The following is a 26,813-nucleotide window of genomic DNA, read 5'->3' on the forward strand; positions in this document are numbered from 1 at the left end:
TCTTAGGAAGGAAAAATATTGTCTATTGTTACGTACTGTGGATTCTGACTCGGAATGAAACACCACTGGTTCACAAGGAGTCCTTCATTCACAAATCAGATGGTCACACTAACACAAAGTATATTCGTTTAGTACAAACTACGCTTCCAAATCGCTTAAGAACTCACTGTCCAAGTAACTTACCAAATAGTCACTTTGTATAACTGATCGTAGATCTTAATCTTATAACACGAAAAACAACAATGAACTGTCGACTTAGGAAGTACACTTATTTATACTACGAAAAAGGTTCTAGTAAGTTCGAGATAGTACACGGTTAGAATTTCCGAGAACCGTACACAAAAATATATAAATAACTTCAATGTCACGCGTGTTCACGGCACTTATTAATGCTAGGGTCCCGTGTTTATTGGTTAGAGGGTTTTGTAACTCGTGCTTAGTAACATTATTAACATATGTTAAAATCAATACCCATTACGTTATAATAAAAAGATTATTTTAATTTATTATATATATTTATTTGAACGACAAAATATATGCTGTTGTAAAATTTTTAAAACAAAATAAATTAAAAACATAACAATTGTTTTATAAATAAAAAACCTTTTAACACTTTAAGAAACAAATCTTTTTTCTCTTAATACATTAAAGAATATAACAATCAATTTATAAAATTAATAATCTATTTAGTAATGTTTCTACTGTTGGAAAAAGCTTTCTTTGTAAATAAAGAATGATTTATCCGAACACAGTTCAAATTATACTTAAAATAGGTAATATTTATTTATTTGATACAAACATACATAAGGCTTATCGTTACTAATTGCAGTAGTTAAAATATCAATTCGCAACGCCCACCTCTTGTAAGGCATATATAGGATGATCGGAAATAGATATTAAATCTTCGAAAGATTGTATACATAGTTCATTTGATGTCAGTTTCTGTATACACCTTATCTAAAAATCAATGGTATTAGAAATAAAAAATAACGTAATGAAAATATAAATAGAAAACCTTTTTGAAGTTCGGATTATTTCACACTAAAATTAATTATTGATTTATATCGATCTCTGCAGAATTTTTACAGTAAAAATAAATTATCGTAACATATTTAAGAGAGATGACTTTATAGAAGATTGTTGGAAAAAAGTGCCTTTAAAGCTTTTTGCTGAAATATGAGTAACAATCACTATGTATATAGTGAATGTTTTATTACATTGAGAGCTAATTGGAATTGTTCTTTAATAATAAATGATTTAAAATATTTAAAAAAGAGCTGCAATGTCTTTTCAAAATATTTGACGTGTTTTGAAAGCTATAGATTTAATTTGCATCTGTATATTCCAAATAAACAAGACAGACTTGTATATTCAAAACTGTATAACAAATCATTGATTGACAATAAATTCAAGGAACATGACGTCATTTTTGATATATTCAAACTTGTCGAGACTGGTGTGCGGTATGAATATATACTGTCTCTTCATTTGTATGACGTTCATATCAAGGTTCTCCGTGGATTTTGTTCTCTCGTCGCTTGGTTCGTCGTAGTCGTGCCTCTTCGACGAGGACTTACGTTTAAGCTGCAAGGACTTCACTATATCCATGGCCTGGAAAGTGCATTAAATTAGTTCCTGTTTTCTATACCTAAAATTTAGTCCCAATTGATAAAAAAGGCTTCTTTATTGTTTGTAAATTTGAATTCTTACTTATTCAATTATTCATTTCAGTTTTACTATTTATTATACACTGAAAAATCACAACGATTGTCCATTGACAAGAAGTCTTACTACATATCGAATTTAATGTGATCAAAAAGTAAGATAAACACCATTTGTCATTTAAAACACCCAGGCATTAGGAAGGTAGGTAATTTTTTTCCTAGGTTAGTAGAACTGTCTATAATATTCCTCAAGCGTCTGATTATCAAAAGTTTGAATATTATTTAGATCAGTTTAAATCATTTTAAAGGATGTTTTATGTGTCAAACGCATCGTCTAGATTGATCGATGTCATATTGTATTGGTTCTTCATATTTTTCAAAAACTCGATTCATATTTTTCTGCTAGCACCGTATTCACCTGATTTGGCTCCGTACGACTTCTGGATATTCAGCAAATTCAAAATGCCAAAGCGGGGCGACATTATAACACGATTGAGGAGATAAAACCGAATCGAATTTCTTGAAGGCTATACCGGAAAAAGACTATTTAGACTGTTTTGAGGATTGAAAAAAGCGTGGGCAAAAATGCCTTTTATCAGACGGAGATTACTTTGAAGTGAATGAAATTGATTTGGATTAAAATTGAATAAAAATCACCTTACTTTTTGATCACAGTAAGATAAGGATGTGTAATATTAGGGGGGCCGGAAAGTAATGTCGTTTCTGTCGTACTGACATATTTTACAGAAAAACAGATCGATTTTTACCGCTCCGGAATTCAAAATTTGAATACTGGACGGCAAAAGATTGTTGACAACAGAGGTAAATATATTGTTGATTGTAGTCGTGTAAATTTAACGTAAGAAAGCGACATTACTTTCCGATCCCTCTTAAACATTACAGAAAAATCGTAACATTATGAAAGCTCCAAGAGCCGTCTTCAAAAATCTAGTTCTTAGTGTACACAATATTGTTTTATCAGAAACATGAATAGAAGAACATTAGCGCTTTCATCAACATTCTACGATAGTAGGTCCAACGCTGGGCACAGGTTTTTTCCATAGATTTTCAACAGGAATGATCAAAAGCGGCGACTTCCGAAGTCCTCAACAAGGTATTCAGTTCATATAGGTGGACGTTCAACGCTGGGCTTATCAGTCTGTGATCATCATTCCAGAACCTCAAAGATCCAGCGGCCTGTTCTACTCGCTATGAGGTCTGCCTGAAATAAAATCTATATTCCTCACACATAAGCGTCCATGCCTTTGTTTTAACAATTACATTTAATATTTCTTTTGTTCACGTTTTTGCATGTCACATTGTTTACTAAGTCTCTTGATCTATTTACTAACTTAAATTTTAAACTATTTAGAAGTAAATTAAAGTCAACTAATTATCATTATTGCTATCTTTAGGTTGTGCGCTAGTATCTGTGTGCTATCTTGTAATATGCTTTTTTTATTAATTCTAATTTGTATCGCTAGTGTTTTTAACAATTTTTTTTTCACTTTTACTAAGCGCAGACAGTTGGGAGAGAGTTGCCGCTATTTGATACGAATCTTTCTTCTCCCAGCTGCGAGGCACGACAGCGTTTTATAATTTTTACAATTTTTCTTACACAATATTCTCTTATGGGTAAATACAGCTAAATTTATACATATTGTAATTTTTACTCAATATATATTAGTTAGTACATTATTTTATTTTAAGTCGCTGCCCAAGCGCTACCGACCATGAATTGCCTTGAGATTTAAAACAATGTGCCGGGCCAACTGTTCAAAACTTTTTGCTGTAGATTTTTTTTGAGAAGGTCCGGTAAGTTGAACGGAGGTATATTAAGGTTTTCACATAAGGTATCTTGTAATATAGTATGGTGTTGTTGTGTTCCTCACCTGACTCCTGTTCGCGGGCTGGTCCTTCAAGACGATGTTGATGTTCAGCTCGCAGGGCCACTCCAGCAATGGGTCGTAAGGCCCCGCCACCAGCCGCACGGTGCTGGTGATGTGTCGTCCTTTCCATTTGCCGATTCCGTTCAGATTCACCTCTGCCTATCAAGGGATTCAACACATTCAATAATATATTTTTTAATATTTTTTTCTTATCAAACAAATTTCGTTGATTTTTTTTCCTGTACAAAGCGTTCCAATACGATATAAATTGACGAAAGAATCTTCGTAACTTATCTCTAACTGTACATATATATATTACAACATTTTATTTCATGTTTTTCTGAAAACATTCTCGAACTATAAACAAATTTATTCTTTTTCTGTCATCACGTTTAAGACGCTGCTAAGCAGAAGATTCCTCATCCCAAAAGAATTTTTGTAGTTCGATTTTAAATAAATACCACGAAGGAATAATATTGCAAGAAAAAAAAATGGTTTTGGTAGTTTACTTATTATGTTTTTTTTTATTGTTTTTTATCATTTATAGTTGCCATAAACTTTTATCCTAAAAACGGCGAAGACCTTGTACTACCTCTTACAGTTTTCCTAATTTCCTTCTTACTATATCAAATTACTTAACTCTATCTCTTGTCATTGTTTTATGTGGATTTCAATTTTAATGTCATAATTACGTATGCGCGCCATCTATTGGTCTAACAGATGGCATTTACATTGATGATATACCTTGTTGGATTTTTCGTTTCACTTATCTATATCTAATTAATTTACTTTTTATTGATTTAAGTTCTATTTTATATATAATTGACATTAGCTTTATATCGTATACACTAATTTGTTATCTATTTATGTTATACTATTTATAACTTTTCTATTTATGCTATGCAGACTTAACCAGCGGCGCCTGATGATCCAGTAGTTCCACCAGGTTACTTCCTACCGTTATTGTCCGGTACATCATTCATTACCTGCTCTGTGAAAGCGAGAAGGAACGGAACGAGTTACTCATTGGAGATGATCTCCAGGAAGCCGCCAAGGTCTAACCTTCTCCCCATCTCTGACTCCAAGTCGTACCTTCGCGAACCGTACTTCGGACTGCCCAGCAATAAGTGTAATGGATCCCACTTCACACCAGGGTCGCTGTCCGTGCTTCATTGTGATTATTGGGGGAGGTTTCGGGGGGCTATGACGACGATAATGGAGGCATACTATTGTTTAAGGTAACAGATATCGGGGAACGATTGTTTAGCAGTATATATATATACGTATTTACATATACCTATATACATTTATGTGTGTATACATATATATATATATATATATATATATATATATATATATATATATGTATATTATTAACATCGCAATAACAATGTATACTTTCAGTATAGTTTTATTCGTAAAATAAAGTAAAAAAATATTGATTGCCTTAAGCGTGTATCCATATTTACTGGTACGGAAATGTGGACTCGTCAGGACTGCGTCTTTCTCCTTGGCTTCCTTCATCCTGGATGTAAAATTGTCTATCCTCCATATGAAGTGTCCTGAAAAACATCTTTTATTACTTCAAGTTTAAGATTCAACGAATATTAAGCGAGAAATTTTAAATTATTTGAAGCTACAGACAATATTACGATTTCGTACAGTATACACTGTCTTTTGTAATGACGAATTGGTTTAACTACTTAGCTGCCGGTCTCGCGCCGGCGCGAGTTGCAAGGAGTACGGTGAGAAGCCAGTCTCGCGCCGGTGCGAGATCATTCCGACCAACTTTTATGAGCCATTACAACGCCGGCATCGCGCGAAGTTATATGCTAACGTATCTGCACCGCGCTCGAACGTTCTTACTTCGTTGACGAACTGTTGCTTTTTAGTTTTCTTTTTTAATTTTTTTATGGCGCCTACAATATGAATACGAAAAAGGGCTCGCCATGTGACAAAAAACACAAGACCCGGCACTGATAGAAAGTATTCCTTTCGCAGTGCCGATCTCGCGCCGGTGCGTGATACTATTAATTTTTTTATAACGTTTATTTATTTAGTAAATTTATTTCATTGCCTTGTATATGCAAATGGTACTTAATTCATAACATTGAATTCTTTTTAAGTAAATAAACAACAAAAAAGAAAGTTGACTTCTGGCTGATTCCCACGTTGAAGACACCGGCAGTGAAGATTTTAAATATGGAAGCGTCAATTCGCACGTAGTGAACCGCTCTACCCGAGTAGAGCTGTGTAGTGTTGATGTTGTGTATGCGGCTTGGGACGGCAGCGTGGACCACATGCGAGCGTACGATGTATCCGGATCCAACCTTGGTTCGCCCACGCTGTTCGCTGTTAACACGTTCACTGCGGCTTGAGGCCGATTCAGCCTCATGGTAGACTTTGCACTGGTGCGGCGCGTAAAACTCGTGTTTTCACTCTAGTGCGGCGGCTGTTTACACTCAACCGAAACATGAGGCAGAAAAGGCCTCAACCGCACTACTAGGAAGTTCAGCTTGAGGCTGATTCGACCTCAGCCGCACCAACTGAAAGTTCTTCAAAATTGGGCCCGCAGTGAACGTGTTAAGGAGACGACAGCTCTAAGAGCGGGTGTTATGGTGTGGTGAGTAGTGTTTGTTGAAGTGGTCTCTGGTGTTCTCTGATTAGAGCTTGCAGTGTCTGCAGCGGATGGGAGTCATTCCGTACGGAACAGTACATGCGGTATACTTAAACAGTGTTTAATTTCAGTTGAGAAAGCACTACGCTACTTCTAAAGTCTTTTATTTTTAAAAAAAAATATCGATTTGTCCCTCAGAAACCAAAATCGTACCTTTTCAAATCAGATTTTAATTAGTAACTTTAATGTTATGTATTTTATTTACAAATTTACTAACAGATCAATGGAAGGAATAAAAATTACCAATTGACGGATTGATCAATAGACAAATTAACAAAATTATTATTATGTGTAGATAAAGTCAGATATAAACCAACAGACATACACGATAATTGGTAAACAGGCGACATGAACAAAGGAAACGCAATTATAATTCACTAACTGACCAATGGGCAAGTTTTAGAATGTACACCCAGAGGAATTCAACCATTTACATATAGACAAATTTACTAATGGAATACATTATCTCCACTGGTGAAGGAATTGAGCAAATAAACAATGACAAATAAACTAATATGTAATAAATAAAGGAATAAATGAATGGATAAACAAAGAAATTTATATTGATTTCATTCATTCAAAAGTCTTTTGTTGACAATTACACACACAAATACATATATTTATATATACAGTAAGTTCTTGTAAGAAAGATGAAAGTCACCCAGAGAGCAATGTGCTATGCACGGAATTTCGATGCGAAATCAAAACAGAAAAGACGAGATCATTTAAAGTAGCAGATGGCGGGGCACTTCGCTCGTGCAGCTGAAGGCTGTTACGGTCGGAAGGTTCTTGAGTAATGATTACGAGTCGGTAGACAAGGCGTGGGTAAGCCTCCTACTACTGACGTCAAAATCAAGGTTGCGAGAAGTCAGCGCGACATCGGCCATTGCGGCGATGTTAATGCGTCTATGAATGAATGAACGATCGAACGAACGAACGAACGAACGTATGAATGAATGAATGAATAAATGACTAATTGAGTGAATGAACGAACGAATGAATGAGTGAGTGAGTGAATGGATGAATGAGCGAATGAATGAATCAATGACCAAATATACTGTTTAAATTAAAATATTCTCTATACAAATAGACCGTTACAAACACTTTAGAATTATAAATAACATGTTCAAATACTATCTTATTCTTTCTAATTGAATTGTTTGTGCAGTGAAAATAAATGAAAGTTTTAAGTACCGTCGTCGCTCCCCAAGTCGGGACTAGTGGAATTGATCCTGGCCTGGAAGTCAACTATCTCGCCGCGTATCTTGTGGTATGACTTGGTCAGGGCGCGAAGGTCCCTGCTGATGGTGTCCATTCGAGCGGAGTTTTCCGCCGCCTCAGCACGCGTCTCCGCATTTGCCACCTCCAGTACTGCCACCCTGTCCAACTCCTGGGGCAAGAATATTTTGATACCTTATTAAATAGTAGTGCAAGTGGATGGGTAAACATAGCGATTAAATATAATGGAATGGGAACCACATACCAGTAACCTCACAGAAGAACGTTCACCAATAAGGCGGAATATGGACCTTAGTTAAGGCCGTCACAACACGTTTCAAAATAATACAGACTTATAAGTGAGTTCTAGAAGATCAAAAACAGTAATTTTACCGGTCTTTCAGCTACAGCGCTGGTCTCCAGCTGCATCCGCAAAGCAGCCAAGTTAACCAGCTGTTCGGACGATCGCCGTGCCTCCATCAGCTCTGCTTCCAGCGCCGCTCGGCTCTCTGCATTCCTTTCTCTTTCTTCTTCTACCGTCTGCTTTATATATTCTATTACTTCTTCTGCAATTCAATTAATTATATATGTCTATATATCACCTAATTTTACAATTTATTTATTCTTATTATTGCAGTTAAACTATCAACAGACATATACAACAGACACGGTGTTCATACAAGGAATAAGAACAAGCTGTACACTCCTAGTATTCGTTTTTAAAAGTGAAATAAATTGTTTTCTGCACAAGGTACAGTAAAAGTGTGTACAACAAAATTCCGCAATCAATTTCAGATCTGCCACTGGAGAGATTTAAAACCGGTATTATAAAAATATTATAAAAAAGTGGAATTAAATGTCGCTGCTCACTCAGGAAGCTAATTATTGTCGCGCGCTCTTTATAAAACAATATTTGTAAAGAGCAACTGTTGAGTTTCTTGCCGGCTCTCAGCTGAACTGCCTTCCGAGCCAGCGGTAGCTTGCTGTAGGGACAACAATGGCGACAATCTGTTGATTGACGATTTGAAAGTGCTTGTAATAGCATATTCCAATAAAGAATATTTTGATTTAATTCGCTCGCTCGGAGTTTCGTTGCGAGATCGAATAAAAAATGAGGCGATCCGCACAAGAACCAAGTTATCGACATAAAACGACTATGAGAAAAGAATACATGACTAAATTACAAAGAAAAATAGAATCGATTTTTGAATTATGTCAAGAGAACGAGAGAGAAATCAGAAATGGGGAGATCTGCAAAAGAACAAAGGTCACCAAAGTAACTCGAAGAATTGCTCGCCTAAAATGACAGTAGGCGGGGCACATTGTTCGTGCAACCGATGATCGCTGAAGCCCAAGGGTTCTCGAGTGGTGACCACGAGCAGGTACACGCGACGTAAGCAGGCCCCCCACCAGGAGGATGACATAGTTAAAGTCGTGGGAAGTCGCTGGATGCGGCCAGCGCAGGATGCTTGACCGGTCATCTTGACGATCTTTCGGGGAGACCTATGCCCTGCAGTGGGCGCCCATCGGCTAAAGAAAAGGAGACGAAGAAGAAAACCTCTTCGAGTTCTTAAGCCGCATCGATTGTATGTTAAATACGAACTAAAAACAAACAAAGAACAAAATGAATGTCATTGAACATCGGCATAAAAAGAAACACTTTTAAGATAAACTTTATCTCTGATATATCTCATAAGAGATGATACTACACCTAATATAGGACATCTAATCTATCCTAAGACTTTGTTATTCTTGAATTCACAAAGATATCATTAAGAAGGTACAAGAGAGATTTTGTAAAGGTTGGAAAATGTATGCTAGCCGCTTCCAATTGGGCCTTTTGAAATCTATGGGGGAAGCCTATATCCGTCATGGAACGTCCTGTACTTAAATTGATGATGTTGGTATGTATATATATATATATATATATATATATGCATATGCTATTTATATAAATATAATAAATAATAAAGTCGAATTATCGCGATGATTCTGTCAGCTTGTCAAGCGACAGCTTTCGAATCTTTGCTTTGAATACGCAACGACTCCTGATCACCCTGGTATCGGGGAGGAGCGCGTTCCAGAGAAGAATACGTTGTATTGAGAAGGAGATTATGTTGCATATCACTAGATTTTTAAAAAAAGAAAAAATGTACTTGCCCAGCTTGCCGACCGCACGTATCCTGTTATCGTGTTGTGTTAGCGCCTGCTCCAGTAGCTCCCTCTCGTTCTGTTCATGCACCAAACTACTCACTGTACTCTCCAATCTCATAACTGTTGTCAGCTGCTGACTCTGCAACTCCTGGAATACGCAGTCAGATACATCTCTTTCATACCAATAATGTGGACGTTTTTGAATTTACTGTGAGCTGGTGAACAGTTGAAGGTTTATTTTTAATTCCAAATTCAAATAAATATTTTCATACATTCTTTTCATATACACAAATGTTTAATAATGTATTTATCAAAGTGGACAGAAGAACAGGTAAAGTTCGTCTGACCTCTTTGTCGGAAGACAGGATGCAGATCGCTTCCGACTTCATTGGATTTTTGAAATGCCTATGTCTAGAAGTGGATATCTTCTTCTTTTCAGTTAAAAGAAGCATCTTCATCACACGAATGGACATACAACATCATAAATGATGATGATAATGATGTGCTATGACTAGTGATATCATTTATATTATTGTCTCTTTTTTCACTTTTGAATTTATCTTAAAGTGATTGTCTGCCGTCCGATTCGCGAAGTTAATAAACGCCTCCTCAAACCTCTTGTGAAAAGAATTTATTAAAATTCGATCTTAGCTGATATAATATATTACGAATGAAATATTTAAATCCAATTTTAAGTTTCTAAGTGTCATGGTTTTAAAAATATCGTGATGAGTGACCTAGGTGGAAATTCCTTATATGTTAGCGGGACGGGAAAGTAATGTCGCTTTCTTAAGTTAAATTCATACGACTACATTTTCAACAAGCTTTTATTTCTAATCAACAATACATTCATCTTCTTTTTTAAAACTTTTAGCCAGATGGCTAGAATACTAGATAGTATACAAATTTTCATTTCCGGAACAGTAAAAATCAATCGGGTTTTTCTGTATAATATGTCGACAGAAACGACATTCCTTTCCGGTTTCCCTATTATATGTACTGTAAGCCAAATTCGTGTAGCCAGCCATTTATAGAACCGCAGTACAATAAAGGAAATAATTATAACTCAGATTGAGATTTCATATTCTGTGATATTATATTATACGTTTTAACCATACGGCGATTGTTTTCCTTACATCGGATTACCTGTTACGGTAAGAAAAGGACCAATATTTAGCCACTTCCGCACATGCAGTTGCAGTCGTGCAATAAAATGAATAAAAATAATAATTAAAACCAATAAAATTACACCGATTAGTGGTAACATAACTCGTGAAGATGCTCCGTGGAGGGGTAAAACACATGTTGAGTGGTTTGGGCGTTTGGGCTGGCGGGCGGTGCTTTATATTGCACGACTACCACTGCATGTGCGCAAGTGGCTAAATATTGGTCCTTTTCTTACTTAGGATGGACTTCCGCGAGGTAAAGCCTGATTCCATTAAATACCTATTACGAAACAAGGGACATGCTCTAACAACCACTCCTCACTGGCATATTTTATATTCTAGAATGTTCATTTTATACAGAATGATTCTAAATAGGTTAATTCACTCCATTAAGGTTTTTATATCTAACAATCATTTGTGTAATAGATTGTTACTTGTAAGGCGAGTTGCACATTCGCCAAATCATGTTTGAATTGCGCAGCCCAGTTGGCAGCTCGTTCGGCTTCGTCGTCAACAGCTGCTCGTAGGGACACCAGCGTGGACAGAAAGTGCTGGCTTCGTTCCTCCACCAGGATTAGCTTGGTGCGAAGGTTCTCCAGCTCCGTGGCGTGGACGTCGCGAAGGCCAGTCGTCTCCGTGAGGGTTAATCTGGTGATTTATTAACTTTTTAGTAAAAGCTTATCCATATCTGCTGTGAGACCACCACCATTGGAAATGAGACTTCTCCAAAGAATTCTTGGATCATTCAGAGGACTCTAAACATTACTTTATAAGCTAGCATCATTATAGACAGGGCTGTGTACGCATGCAAACGTCATAATCACGTCCAAATCTAGATAGGCTATCCTCAAAAATTTCCTATAGAACCTGTTAGATGCGACCTCCTTTAGGAGACTGTCTCTTGGTGGTTAAATGTAGAACTGGATTGCAGAAAACAGACTGAATTTGGCACACATTGTTTCTGTTGACTTTTACAATGTTTGCAGTTTACCTAGTGTAGTATTTACCCAAGTACAAATTCAGGTGTTTTTAATGAAACCATTAATTGTTATTAAAATATATTCACTCACTTGATACCGGCTACTTCTTTCTCCAAGTATGTGACGCATTCTTCTAGAGGTATAGACTTGGGTGTCCATGTGTGATTGCTCGGGGGAAGAACGGGGGGTGCCGGGTCAGAGAGTCTCGCGTGGGATGGAGACGATGAGTTGCGTGCCTGTAATTTTTTTTTTAATTTTTCTTATTTTATTCTTACATGTGTTGGAAAAATGTGGAAAGTCGTTCATGGTTCAAAGACGGTAAGGTAAAGTCAAAGTAGCTTTTTATATAATATATAACCCAATTACTTATATATATATATATATATATATATTTCTATAGTCATGTACGAACACTAGGCCGTACTTTTTCTAGAGAAATGGTTTAGAGGGGTGAACGTGTACCTTATTTTTGAGCATAAAATTTTAAAGTTTAAACAACTATTTTCCATCATTCTGTATAAAGTAATCAATCAGATGCATGTTGCATTAATATTTTTTTCTATTAGGCGACAGGCGCTTTTCCTTTACTATATCACCATTACGTGTTTATTTCTGAAACCACTGATTTTTATTTAGGATGCATTTGATTCAACCTTTCAAAGCTTTCACACCTGTTCCTTTTACACACTTATCACCGTGTAGCATATCTCTAGCTATAAGGTCTTGTCGTTATCTTTCGAAATTTCTTTATGTGAATTGGCAATCCTATGTAATTTAATGTACAAAGTAAGAATGGAAACCGTGATCCACGATCGAAAGTATCAATCTTCCACCTCTAGGCTGCTATAAGTGGATTGAGACTTGAATTTTAATAGAAATATTCTTAAATATTTAATGGAATCAGGCGTTACCTTGCGGAAGTCCATCCTAAAGAAGTAAAGGACCAATATTTAGCCACTTCTGCACATGCAGTGGTAGTCGTGCAACAAAGTGCACCGCCCGCCAGCCCGCTGATAAATGCGTATGCGGTAAACAATGCGAAACACACAACCGCAACCGCCAAATTACTCAACACGTGTTTCACCCCTCCACGGGGCATCTTCAGGAGTTATGTTACACCGATTAGTGCCAAACACAGAGTTCTCATCTATCAGCTTCATTCATTCTCATTTATCAGCGGGCTGGCGGGCAGTGTACTTTGTTGCACGACTACCACTGCATTTGCGGGGGTGACTAAATATTGGTCCTTTTCTTACATAGAAATATTCCTACAAGTAGATGTCACCTTAGAACAGATATTACGAATTTTTTGGCATGTTAAATATAACAAATAAAAGATTTTGTATAATTTCACCAACATAAACCAACACGAGGCGACGACAAGCGGGAGACAGCAATTTCAAAGTTGTTTTTGGTTAAAAACATGCATATAATAGGCTTAAATACAAATAATATCTGATACTTTTGGATAAAGGTATTATAATATGTTTTAAATTTATACATAGCTAAAAAAGATAACGACACAAAGTTTTACAAGTAATATTTACTTTTTGCATCATAAAGCTGGTAAGTGGAATAATATACCGTCTGTCTGTCTCGTATGAAATAAAACCTCTAAGGAATGTTTAACGAGAAATCTGGCAAGGTTCAGGGCGTCGAAAAAAGAAAGAAATCATTCATATAGCAACACGATTTCTCGGTAAACCCGCGTCTCGTGGAGTTTAAAAATATGATTTAACAATTATATTTTCAAAATTCCCATCAATAATCGAGATGGTTTAAAATAAACAAACTACAAGACATTCGCGACGGGTTATATTTCATCGTACGACTTTTTAATTGCGTTTTTCAAATTGCAATTCTTTTATCTTTAAAAACGTCATACTTTTATTATAGACGCCATTGATTTAGGAAATAAATAGAGGTCTATAAAATTATTATAGAACAATTACAATTACATATATTTATCAGTATATACATAATTAAATAAAAGGTAGTATGAAATCACTAGGTTTTTTTTTAATTTGACCCTTTTTGTTGGAATATCTCGTTCAACCCTTATCATGGGTGGACAGGATCTTTATTTATATTAAAATTTTTCAAATAATATTCGTCATCAATGTCTTTCATTCTTTACTCTAATGTCCTCCACATCTTTCATTCCTTCTAGAGTTGTACAATTTTATGTTTATATTTATCATTTGTTTAACAATTTATTTATTCTTAAATCTTAATTATTTTAATACTATCTATATCTCATTTAATTTACATCTCTAATATCAGAACTATTTTAATACTCTTGTTTATTATTTTCATTATTCTCGTCCTTTTTATTTATTTATTGCTTTCCTGTTTCCAATTTTCATTATCATATCATATTAGGATCTATATTCCACAGACATTAACGTCCGTGGTTTTGTTTGACATTTACGTTTAATATTCCAGAATTTTTTTGCTCACGTTTTTACATGTTTTCACTAAGTTTAATTATTCCAGTCTTTACCTAAACTATTTCCTATCTTAAACTATTATAAACTAAACTATTTTTTCAACACGCCTACAACATTTCAGAAATAATAGCGCAATTATAATATAGTAAGAAAAAATCATTTTGAAAATTCGTATTATTACATATTAAAATTAATTTTTGTTTACTATTTGTCCGTGTAAACTTTATACTGCCAGAAATTATATTTGCCTGTCGAAATATATACTTACAGGGTGATTGAAAATAGGTGTAAAAACTTTAAAGGTAGCGACAAATGATACCTCGATACATTCACAACTTTAAGGCTTTTACAATTAGCAATCACTCTGTATATTCAACAGTAGTAGACATTTGAGATTCGTGGTTTACAGTCACATAGATTTTAAAACAAAGATGAGAATAAATTTCTAAAGAAAATTAAATATGTGAAAGTTGTCATACCTTCTCCATCTGTGGACATTCCTTGACGTGTCCATCTTTATGTTTGCGCTGTATCCAGGCTCCGCATCTCAGCGGGCATTGCTCCAGGATGCTGCCGCACTGTCTCAGATGATTCTGAACGTAGTAACCAAGATAAATAACAGATTCACTCTTATACAACTTTAGATTAAATTTCAAGGTGAACGCATGTACATGACATACGAAATCAATAATCAATAAAGCTGCTATTATGTATAAAAATTAAGTAAAAATAGTAATATATTTAAGAAATATTGCAATTTGCTCTGCCATCAAAAAGTAATGTGAAATTGTCGTTTAAAACTCCCGGGCATTAGGAAGGCAGGTAATTTATTTCCTAAGTAAGAAAAGGACGAGAAGGAGATTAGTGCCAAACACAGAGTCAAACGAACTGTGTTTGGCACTAATCGATGTAACCTGAAGATGCCTCGTGGAGGGGTGAAACACGTGTTGAGTGATTTGGCGGTGGCAGTTGTGTGATTCGCATTGTTTGCCGCATACGCAATTAACATCGGGCTGGCGGGCGGTCCACTTTGTTGCACGACTACTACTGCAAGTGCGGAAGTGGCTAAATATTGGTCCTTTTCTTACTAAGGTTGGACTTCCGCAAGGTAACGCCTGATTCCATTAAAAAAAAAAATTCCTAGGTTAGTGAGACTGTCTATAACACTTGCCAAGAGTCTGTTTATCAAAAGTTGTAATTGCATTTTTAAGGATGTTTTGTCTCTCGTCAAGTGTCGATTGGTCGATGTCACACTGCATTGGTTCTTCGCGCTTTTTGCAAAGCTGAACTGATATCGTTCCGCGACCACCGTATTAGCCTGATTCAGCTCCGTGCGGCTTCTGGATAACTCAAAACGCAAATGCTGGGAGGATTGCCGTTTTGATACGATTGTGGAGGTACAAGAAAGATACTATTCCGACTGTTTTTATGGACTGTAAAAGCGTTTACAAGAGTGTGTTTTATCGGATGGGTTTACTTAGAAGTGGATGAAATTAATTTGGAAGAATAAATAAAATTTTTATATTTTCTAAACAGATTGACTTTACTTTTTGAACACAGTATTATGTTATTGCCTAGTTTGAGTTTGATTCAACTAGGGAATAGATCCTCTAGGAGGACCGACAATATAGTGAAGATCCGGGGAAGGTTCTAGATGCGGGCAGTGCAAGACCGGTGGTGATCTCAGGAGGTGGAGAATGCCTTGAATTGGGTGTCTGTCGGCTGATCTGATGATGTAGGTTACAGACTTATTTTTGATCAGATTTATATTTTAATTTTAGTGCAAGTTATAGTTGCCTGTGATTAAAATTAAAATTAGTTCTGTAATATTTTTATAAGTTTATATTTTCGTTTTATGTAAAAATTACGTTTGAAATACTTTATAAATAAAATTTAATAAAGATACATTATAAAATTCGGTATATTCAATAATAATCTCTGTTTAAATTTGTTTCATGTATTAGGTGTCTTGCTTTTAGTTCGTTTTGGTACGCCCATTCCGCGTACCAACTTCGTTTTATTTTCAAAAAATTTATTTTATTCGCATCTTAACAATACTCGAAGGCGAGACAGACCGGATTATTGAGACTTTTATTCAAAGAGAAGTGTCAATAAATCTTTTTAACCAATAACGACGTCGTATTTTTATTAACCTATTTTATGAAATATTGATGGCTGTCGTATTCTTTCGGAAACCTTTTTAATATGGTAAGTGGTTATAGATGTAAAAGGTATAAATATGTGAATATATACCTCATTTAGTGTATCAATGTATTGTACACTTTATAAAACTATCAATGATTTAAGAAATAATAAATAATGTAATGATAATAAATGAAGTGTTAGTTCCAATTATTATGTGTACTACCAGAAGTTATTTCATTACATTAATGTAACATTTCAGAGTGATCACTTTTTACTGACAAATATGATATACATTCATTTCTTTTAACCTGTAACATCTATAATCAATGACCCTGTATAGATAATTTGAAATTTTATACTTAAATAAGATAGGCGAAAACGTAAGATTTTTATTAAAGACTTTTATGGTTGACTTTATTTTATATTAAAATTGAAGTGCCTGTTTGTAATATTAAATAAAACCCATATTAATATACATACGGTACATATACCAAAATCATAAATTTTTTTTAAATATTTGCCTATCTGTCAATCAGTCTGTCTGTTTGTGTTAATGTCTAAAATTGCCGAATCTATTTTGGCAGGTTACTTTTATTTTAAAAATTTTTGAACGAAAAAAAAAATGTTAAAATGTAAATTTTTTTCTCGTTAAAACGCATACGAAGTTAGGGGCACAGCGAGCAGAGATATCAGCGGATATATATATATCGGATGTATATATATGTAGTATATAGCGGATGTATATATATATATATATATATATCCGTGTGTGTGTAACATATATCTAAATTGTGCTACATTCATTCATTTATATCAGCTGACACCTGCACAGATACAATAGGCGACCTTGCACTGCTCACAATTGTACCAGATAGATCGATAACCTTAATTCTTCTAGGGAACTCTTCATTTCGATCTTGCAGCTCTAATCATAGTATTGAAATTATACTTGTATAATTATACTTGCATAAAAATACCTGCAATTTCCCCATCTCGAACAAGTCATTGCAGAAGTAGCAGGCGCTGTCCTTCTTGCCGAGGCTGCCGCCCTCTCGGTCCACCTTCAACTTGTCCAAGCTCATTGTATCATCAATTATGGAGGAACATCAGACGAATAGCCAACACCGTTGTTAGTCACATTTGCTGGGACAAATTAGTAAGACATTAGTTAGTAATACATTCATTAATATACCCATGTACTTCCCCCATGGATTTCCTATAGAACCGGTTGGTAGCAGTTTGTATCCAGTGTTCTTTTAAATATAGTCCAAAAATTGGGAACCTCTGGTACACCCTATTTATTGTCATTCTCTTCTATCGATCTTCATTTTATCATTCATTCATTTTCTATCATACATCACAGTCTTATATTCTCATTCATTCTTAATTTCCTTCTTTGCATCACCTCTCACCCTCTCCTTAATCATCACAGTACATGGTTTTTATCAGTTTATCACAATTCATTGTTTTCTTTTGCTTTTTATTTTTATCTTTTTTTGATATCTACAATTGTACTCTATTTTTATTACTTTATGTAAATCTGATTACCTGGTCTTATATTAATTCTAAATCCAGTGTTTGAATCCAGTGTTATTGACGACCAAGACAAGACAAGGTTGTTTTATGGGTATCCTTTCCACCGCCTTGTTCAGAGTAGGGACTTTACAAATTAGAGTAAAATGAGTTTTTTTTTTAATTTTATTTATACATGCTCTTTCGTCGTTCACATTATCTATTATTCTTCGCTTACATCCTTTTCTTTCTCCTACATTCCTAGATTATAGTTTTTTTACATTAATAATCACATTTTTAAATCCAACAAATTCATCTGCCTACCACTGTGTGACGCTGTACGCTATGTTTGCTCGTCTATGTGGTCTATACATATATATGTAAATACATATATATTATAAATGATAGTTGAGATACAGTCTGATTCCTATTGGTTTTATTATAAATATATAGAAAAGGCTTATGTCTGGTAGTGGAAATCCTATGGCTGAAATTATGATAAGGAAACCAAGATTCTATCCTTCCATGAATTCTCTCATTGAAAATCTTTACGGTTATTTGCAGTCAATGTTAATAGGTTGAAGAACCGGAGACCATCACATTCCTTTGATCCTTTGTCCAAATAACTCAAGGGTTTTTTTGGCCCCCGCTATTGGGGGCCTCTCGTACCCCTAACTTTTTGGGATTAGGGAGTCTATTGTTGAATATTTTTTTTGTGCAGTCTTTTCTTTATTTATCACTCTCTTTCACGCGTCACAATGTCTTTCATTCTTTACTTTCGTTCTTCACAGTATCTTTCGTTTTGCTCTTTTATACCTTCTTTCTTTCCTCGCCTTTCTTCCATCATCTTCTTACTCTAAGTTGGCTAGGTTCATTTTATTTATTTTTATTCTTTCATTTTATCTTACATTTAATTTATCTTTATTTACACATTTATTTTACTTTCTTAATTCTTTATTAAACATTTCTTTTTCTATTTCTTATTATTAATTAACAATTTATTTTATGCAGAGCTTATTAAGTACCTTATTCTATACAGTTTTATTTCTTTCAACCGTTTCACTCGCCACCCCACGAGCGAAAGATAGGAATGATTTAACTAACTAACTCAAGGGTTTGATGGTATCCCACGGAAGAATAACTAATGTAACTCCTCGAGACAGTCATGGAAGATTTACGAGGTTTATTTTAAAAAGGTCTAGCTGTCGGTGTCCTATCCCCTAAAATATCCTAAAGCAATAGATACCAACATTCAAATGTGTTTAGTATGTGTTAATAACATTGACAAGGACGATACAATTATTAATAGAACAGAACTAGAGATATGTTTAAAGTAAACCATTGTATCAAACATTTTCGGTGATTTTAGATTGACGTAAATGTTTAATAATAAGAAAGTAGGGAAGACTAGATTAGACTAAGATGATAATGTAAAGCATGGTTGCACAGACTTATTAAGACTAGGGGCCACTCGGGTAAATTATGAACTGATGGTGGGCCGGCCGCCAGAAGTATAGGTAATTAAATTTCTTTGGTTTTATTCTGGAATAGAATTCAATATTTTTCGAATGTACGAGAGTATTATTTTTATTGTCGGCGGGCCACCAGTATTCGACCGGCAGGCCGCGGTCTGTGCATCCATGATGTAAAGGAAACAGAGAAGAGACAAGAGTCGGTCAGATAAAAAAATTGAACAAGTAGTAATGTAAAGAGAAATATAACAGAAACATTATTAAACTTTTATTTTAAGTCTGCTATATGCTATGCTAAACAGCGAGGTGACAGGGCGTGAGAATTAAAAAAAGGACTGAATAGAACTCAACGTTTTATCATACGTTACAATAAACATCGAACTCTTTGATAAACCTCTCTGATGGTATCACATACTATTCCCATAGTTGTATAAATAGGTATGAATTTATTTAAGAAAGCATTCCGTATGGAACAGCTATTATACTCCTAGTTAAATGAAACAAATTTTGTTTCATTTTGCTAGGACAAATAACATCTCTACTCCTAAAATTCTTTTCTTTTTTTTCTACATTTCCTGTCGTATTCGATGAAATTGTAAATAAAGGTCAAAATTACTTACCGTATTATATAGAATCTAATGATGTTTTGTATATAATAACACTGAATCTTTGGAATGTACACAAAACAATAAGTCGCAGTACGCGCGATCTATACCAGAGGCGTAATGGAACATGATTCACAAATTCTTATCAGTTCGTAGTTATCTGATACGGGGCGTTGGAGATAGCAATACATGCTTGGATAGCTATTGGCATATCGCTTTTATGGGTCAAGGGTTCATATCTTTGATTTTTTGATCGTAATATTTTTTTAAAATTTTTATTTATATGCACACCTTTCTTTTTAACTTAACTATATCAGCGGTCTACCTAATGGTATGTCTACCTACACTGCATTGCTACCCACACTGCATGTACCAGCTGCAAGTCGCCACTTGAGACACTTTCGGTCGCAACGGTTGCACCGGTACTCCTGCCACTTTAGATGAGCAATCTTCGAGCTTTGTCGGCAATCTTGAATCTTCTGTTAATCTCATATCTGCTTCGATCTCGCAGCCTTAACTTTTCTTAAATTATTATACTCCCTTATGCAACATATATATTTATTATTTACTTTATTGAAGATAGACAGTAACAAAAGGCAGTAAGAAAGTACAAACTTAGAAGCTTAGAAATATAAAATTAGTTACAGTTGTTACCTTATAACTATCTCACTGGGAACATATAATGATTTATAGTCAAACAACGAAAAAACAAATAAAAGATTATCTTATATATTAAAGCGTGGAGCGTAGACCTCACGTTCGGAAACATTGATTTAAATCAATTATTTTTGACATACAAAATCCATAACACACTATAACACAAATCAATTTCTTATTACAGACAAGTGATATTTTAAATTTTGTCGTGGATTCAGAATCCGTGTGGTAGAGTGTTATCTAAGATTAATAACGAACTGTGTATTTCTAAATGTAACATCATATATCTTTCAACACCATAAAATACATAAATGTTTACATAATAGTTAAGATATTTAAATGAAAGATTTATTTTAATTGGATAAGTTATATAAGAAAAGGACCAATATATAGCTACTTCCTCCAATGCAGTAGTAGTCGTGCAATAAAGTGCACCGCCCGCCAGCCCGCTGATAAATGCGCGTGCGGTAAACAATGCGAATTACACAACTACCACCGTTAAATCACTCAATACGTGTTTCACCCCTGCACGGGGCATCTTCAGGACTAATGTTACACCGATAGTGTAACATTGTTTGCCGCACGCGCAGAGAGAAAGAGCGTCCTGAACCTTTACTGAACTTACAGTAAAACAATAAAGCGTTGCATCTGAAAACAAATGTTTTTATTTTATTACATACTTAGGCTACATTGACATTATTACATTTTATTCAAATAATATTATACAATACTATCACCTAAAATCAAACAAACGGAATCAAAAGTTTATGGTAAAGTTCCATTTTATTGTTATATTTTAAAAACTTCTAAGAGAGCAAAATTTCAAGATAAATTATAACCTATACAATGTCCTGACAGTCCTGTAAAAAAACACACTTTATGTTTATATATAAATATTAATCAAGGAAATTGAAAATCTTAAAAACATTGCGTATAAAAACGCATATGCATTTGTAAAACCTTTCGCTTACATAAATAAATGTTTTAAGAAAATATAGGATTTTATTTTACGTCGCTGTTACTGAAGCTTTCCGTTGTACGGAATCGATATGTTTTTATTTGTGTAAATGATAGCTTTGTTTTGATTCATTTCATTTCCCTCAGTCGTTCATTGTTTTATCGAAATAAATGCCGCCACGATTCTGTTTGTGATAAATTTTCGAATAACGAAGGGCTCGATCTGTCGCGACGACCAAGTTAAGATTTTTCAAGAAGAACTCGCCTGATAGAAAGCGACCATGTGGTCAAAACATTCAGACAGAAAAATAAGTAAATTAAACGATCAATTTAAGTATATTTGCTAAAAATACATCAATTTCATTGTTATATCAAATTTAAAACAACAATTATTATCTGTGGTTACATGATACGGAAGGCCTATTCAGATTGTTTCAGTTAAAATTTAGGCGCAGACAAACAGTTTCATGATAAGATTGTACCAAACAATCGGATATTTTCAAAATAATTACAGATTCTAATATATCAGTGCAGACGATGGTTGGCTGCTCTTAAAGATCCAGGAGACAAAAACAATTTTTGTCATATTTATATCTTGCAGCATTACAAGCATACAGAGTGATTTTAAAAAGAGCAAAACGTCGGTAAATCAGTACTACGTCTTATATGATTACTGACTAGCGCCATCTAGTAGATTTTTCGAGAAAATATGATAAAACAGTTCTATGTATTTACCGATTAGTCGTGTAGTGAAATCGATAGGTATTGATGTCTCTTATCTTACCTCATAGAAAGATCCATTGATCGTGTAGAGTATATAAAGTATGTCCGGGAACAGAATTCGTATTTTAAACTAAAATTTTTTTGTATCAGTTAAGCAAAATAGCTAAAAAAGATCATTATTAGCTTTATTATTTATGCGGGTTTTAATCGTAATATAATTAAATGTTAGAATATTACATGTTTGTAATTAAAGCGTACATAAAAGCTCATGATTCAACTACAATTGCGCGTATAGTTTTTGTTCACGGTGCAATATCCGACGGTAACATAATACTTCAAGAGAAGAACTGTTTCATAGGTACAAAGGTTCCGAACGAAAGGCTTAATAACAAACAATCTGCTGCCGGAGTCTAGCCGTACGTCAATGACAATGAAAACGTGGATCTCTTTAAAAGTAAACCTTGTCTGTCATTACGCAAGAGAGGCGCTACTCTAATGCTCTCTTTGTGCTCGAAATAATGAAGGGTTTTAAATTTTGTAGTCGTCGTTTCAGTCCATAGACGCCCATTTCAGAGTAAGCCTTAACCAAAGATATCAATGGGGGATATATCATAATCGCCATGCTGGCGAGTTGGCGATCGCAGTGTGGTATTATGGTACGCAGAGCAAGCTGCTGTCTGTCGTCTGGAAACTTAATAAATTTTATATAATTATCTGCACAAAGTGTGAATTACTTACGACTGTTTCCCGGGGATTGAACCTGCGATCTACGGTCGCAAGTCTCAGTCCTCTACCACTGGGCTATCGCTGTTCAAAATTTCTGTGAGCTTATATATATCTAATGGAATCAGGCGTTACCTTGCGGAAGTCCATCCTATGTAAGAAAAGGACCAATATTTAGCCACTTCCGCACATGCAGTGGTAGTAGTCCAACAAAGTGCACCGCCCGCTAGCCCGCTGACAAATGCGCATGCGGCAAACAATGCGAACTACACTACCGCCACCGCCAAATTACTCGACACGTGTTTCACCCCTCCACGGGGCATCTTCAGGAGTTATGTTACACCTATTAGTGCCAAACACAGAGTCATATATCATATATCTCCCATATAACATGAAAGCTCTTTTCTCAATTTACAATTATAACATTCTATTTCCCTATATATGTAACATATATTCTTATATATACAGTAAATATATAAAGGAAACTTGTGATATAAATGTAATAAATAAGTAAACATTGTAAGAATAAATTTATGAAATAATAAATATGGATACAAAACAAATGTATCACTATAAAAGTAAACATATTATTTGTGATATTTCAATTTTAAATTGATTCAGTGTTTTATTAACAATATATACATGTAAAGTTCAAATTAATTTTGATTTATGATATTTTCCGGTTCTTTTTGGCGCAGATCGACAAACACGGAATCGATTTCTGCATAAATAAAATGCATATGTAAATATTATTTTCATGTACTGGTTTGAATATCATTGCACTATTTAAAAATTTTAAGGTCGTGAATAGAAACTGGATGCAACCGATTCCAATCGGTTCATTTGGAAGCGATAAAGATAAAGCACATTTCCAAAAGTGGATTTAGGATTCCATAAACGTTTTTAAATTCCGAAGAAATATAAGAAAACGAGGATTTATTACGAAATTTGATAGTTGTTCGTTTTTTTTTATTTTAACGCCTTTATACCTCTGCTGCCAAGTGGCGAAGATAGATTTTGTTTTTATTGTATTTTTTTCACCCTTTCATACCTCTAGCGTCAAGCGGCAAAGATAGTTTTTCGCCTTTTTTATTTTCATGTCTTCATGTCTCTACCGTGAAATGACAGATATTTTTTTTTAATTTGATTTTTAATCACCTTCGTACCTCATCTGACAACTGGCAGAAATACATTTTATTTTATTTTTTTTATTGTTTTTTGACGCCTTCATGTCTCTACCGACAAAAGTAACAGATAATTTTTATTTATTTTTTCACGCCTTTGCAATTCCACTGTCATGTCATGCATTCATACCTGTATAGCAGAGGTAGTTTTTCGTTTTTTTAATATCAAAAATTGACGTGTTAGGATGTAAACTTCCTTATAAACAAGTAAGGAGTTGAATAATTGGATGACCAATGCATCTCTCACTTCCACTCTCACTCTTGGCCACATCAGCAAACTCACAGAGGCTATGCTCGAGTATTTCTCTACGGGATCGAATGAGGAACGAGGAGATCTGTCGTTTAACGAAAGTAATCAATGAAGCGTGCTGACAATGGGTAGGCCAAGTAGAGTATAGATCAGCTAATTGCTGAAGTGGACTCCACAGACCTGCAAACACAGCGCTGGACGTCTGAACACACTGCAGATAGATGATCATGTTTTTTTTTATTTTAATGGCGCCCGTCTTTCAGGGCCTCTCGTTCTCTCTGCTTAGTGCAGGGGAGGGGGGGAGCGTTACAGTTTCGGGATAAAACATATATTTTTTTAATTTTTCTCCTTTCTTTCTTAGCAATTTCTTTTTCCCTTTTTATTGCATCTGTTACATTCACATTCCATACAGTCATTCATTCCTTCCTTCACACGTCACCTTTATACCTCATCTACATTCCTGGTAGCGTTTTGGTTTTTTATAGCTTCTTTTATTTTGTTTTCTGTAATAATAATTCTGATTTACATTTTTTTACATTTATTTTTTACCCATTATCTTGTAGTAGATGACTATGTTACGACTATTGGAAAACTCTGCATGCAGGCTGATTTCAATAGGTCATAAGGAATGTACGGGAGAAGCCTTTATCCAGCTGGAGACGTCCTGGGGCAGAAATAATGATAGTGAATATATTACTGCAGACATACCGGGACTATAGTATGATAGGGTTCTCAAAGTTTGCTGTAATTAACTATTCTATTAATAAGACGAAAGAATTAGTCCACAAAAGTCGCTGCCCATCTCAATAATCTGGAAACTTGTTAGTAATCAGTGACAATCCTATATAATGAATGCACAGAGTGTGAATTGCATAAGCCAGTATCCCGGGAATCGAATCTGCGAATACGATCTCAAGTCTCAATACTCTTCCATTAGGCTACCGCTGCTCATAGAAATTTTCTGTCGAAACTATTGCCAACTCTTAAAATACTAGTGCATCTGATAAGTCATACGTTTTGTTGTAAAACTTAGCATTACAAAAAATATGAATCTTATATAGTGATATAGGTCGTTTGTGCAGGCCTCTTGTTCCGTAATAGATAATTCGATGTAAAGAAAAACACTCGCCGGATGGTTAAACTTATGATATAATATCACAGAACAAGAAATCTCAATCTGAGTTACAAGTATTTACTTTGTTGAACAGCGACAACAAGCGACACGTCCGCTCGGTAGCGCGGCGCATCAGAGAGAGAGCGAAATGTACCGAGTGTAAGAAGGGGCATGCAAAAACAGATGCGTTCATAGATAATAAATTTGGGTGCGTTCTAATGAACGCCACAATAGTAAGTAAAAGAGAAAAAAAGAAAGAGAAAGAGCATTATTAAATACTGGCTGAAGCTTTAAATAATAATGGCAATAGTTTAGCGACAAATTATTAATATAGCAAAGATTACAATTTTAAAACCTTTTGAAGCTCAGATTTATATGATAGCATTACATAGTATGCTTATCCCCCTTCTCAATAAGGAGGTAATTTGCCCTATTATGCGGTCGCATCTATATGTTATATATCTATTGCGGGTCAAGGTTGAGACAAGCGTAACCTTGCAAGCGTCCTTGGCCCCGTTCCGAACCAATCCACCTTAACATTTCCTCGACGTCAACAAAATCATCATCCACATCGAAAACCAGATTTCTTATTAACATGCGCATAAATATATTTTACAAATTATCGTTTTATAATGATGTATTTAAATTAGTTTTTAACACATAATTATTTGTTTTGATTTTTTAATGTAAACATAATACTCACATAAAAACGTCTAAAAGCGCTGGCGTCTTTATTTGAACAACCATCATTTCTATGGAACGTATTCCTGAAGAATACCGTCGGTGGTCACTTTCTCGTAGCGACCACTATAATGAGCAGAGGATGTCGACTCGGATTTGCTATACAAACTTATCTGCCAATATGCTCCTAGCGAATATATTCCTGAAGAATGTCGTCGCTGGGCAATCTCTCGGAGCGAGCAGATGAGGGAACGTGACGTGAGGAAGAAGATTAGAAAGGAATGAATGAAAGATAAATGTGAAGGATGTAAGAGAAGAGAAAAAGAAATTGTCAAGTAAAAAATATTTTAATCCGAAGCTGTAACGTTTCTGCCACACACAAAACAGTGGAAAAGAAAGGCCTTCTATAGGCTATAAAAAAAAACTCTCTGAGCTACCAGAAATATTCCCAGCAGCTTGTCTTGTGGATCATTGCATAAGGTTTTCTGACATCAATCCAAAATAATCCAGATGAACGTATATCTGAAGTAACCAACACTGTCTATACTCTCAGATCTAAAAACAGTATATTGAACTCCTGAGCCCGTGGAAT

General features: G+C 34.9%; 1 protein-coding gene across 1 annotated transcript; it reads right to left on the reverse strand.

Moving 5' to 3' along the window:
• Positions 1-1,320: 1,320 nt before the first annotated feature.
• Positions 1,321-20,014, reverse strand: Traf-like (TNF-receptor-associated factor-like). Its single transcript, XM_068767058.1, has 11 exons — positions 19,948-20,014; positions 17,321-17,486; positions 14,678-14,791; positions 11,839-11,984; positions 11,203-11,416; positions 9,609-9,750; positions 7,842-8,014; positions 7,425-7,620; positions 5,000-5,115; positions 3,557-3,712; positions 1,321-1,611 (listed from the first exon to the last, which is right to left on the reverse strand). The coding sequence occupies exons 2-11, from the start codon at positions 17,423-17,425 to the stop codon at positions 1,390-1,392; spliced, it is 1,584 nt and encodes a 527-aa protein (XP_068623159.1). The 5' UTR covers positions 17,426-17,486; positions 19,948-20,014; the 3' UTR covers positions 1,321-1,389.
• Positions 20,015-26,813: the final 6,799 nt, after the last annotated feature.

This window comes from Battus philenor, unplaced genomic scaffold (genome assembly GCF_028537555.1).
Source record: "Battus philenor isolate CCGP_79_NKW_IND1 unplaced genomic scaffold, ilBatPhil1.0.hap1 SCAF_22, whole genome shotgun sequence".
Classification (NCBI taxonomy): domain Eukaryota; kingdom Metazoa; phylum Arthropoda; class Insecta; order Lepidoptera; family Papilionidae; genus Battus; species Battus philenor.

Excerpts from the sequence above, each read along its gene's own strand:
- Traf-like (XM_068767058.1), bottom strand. The coding sequence starts at position 17,425 with ATGAGCTTGGACAAGTTGAAGGTGGACCGAGAGGGCGGCAGCCTCGGC. Across the intron at positions 11,985-14,677 it reads AATGTCCACAGATGGAGAAG|GCACGCAACTCATCGTCTCC; the intron begins GTATGACAACTT and ends AAAAAATTACAG. Across the intron at positions 9,751-11,202 it reads ATGTGCAACTCGCCTTACAA|GAGTTGCAGAGTCAGCAGCT; the intron begins GTAACAATCTAT and ends TGCGTATTCCAG.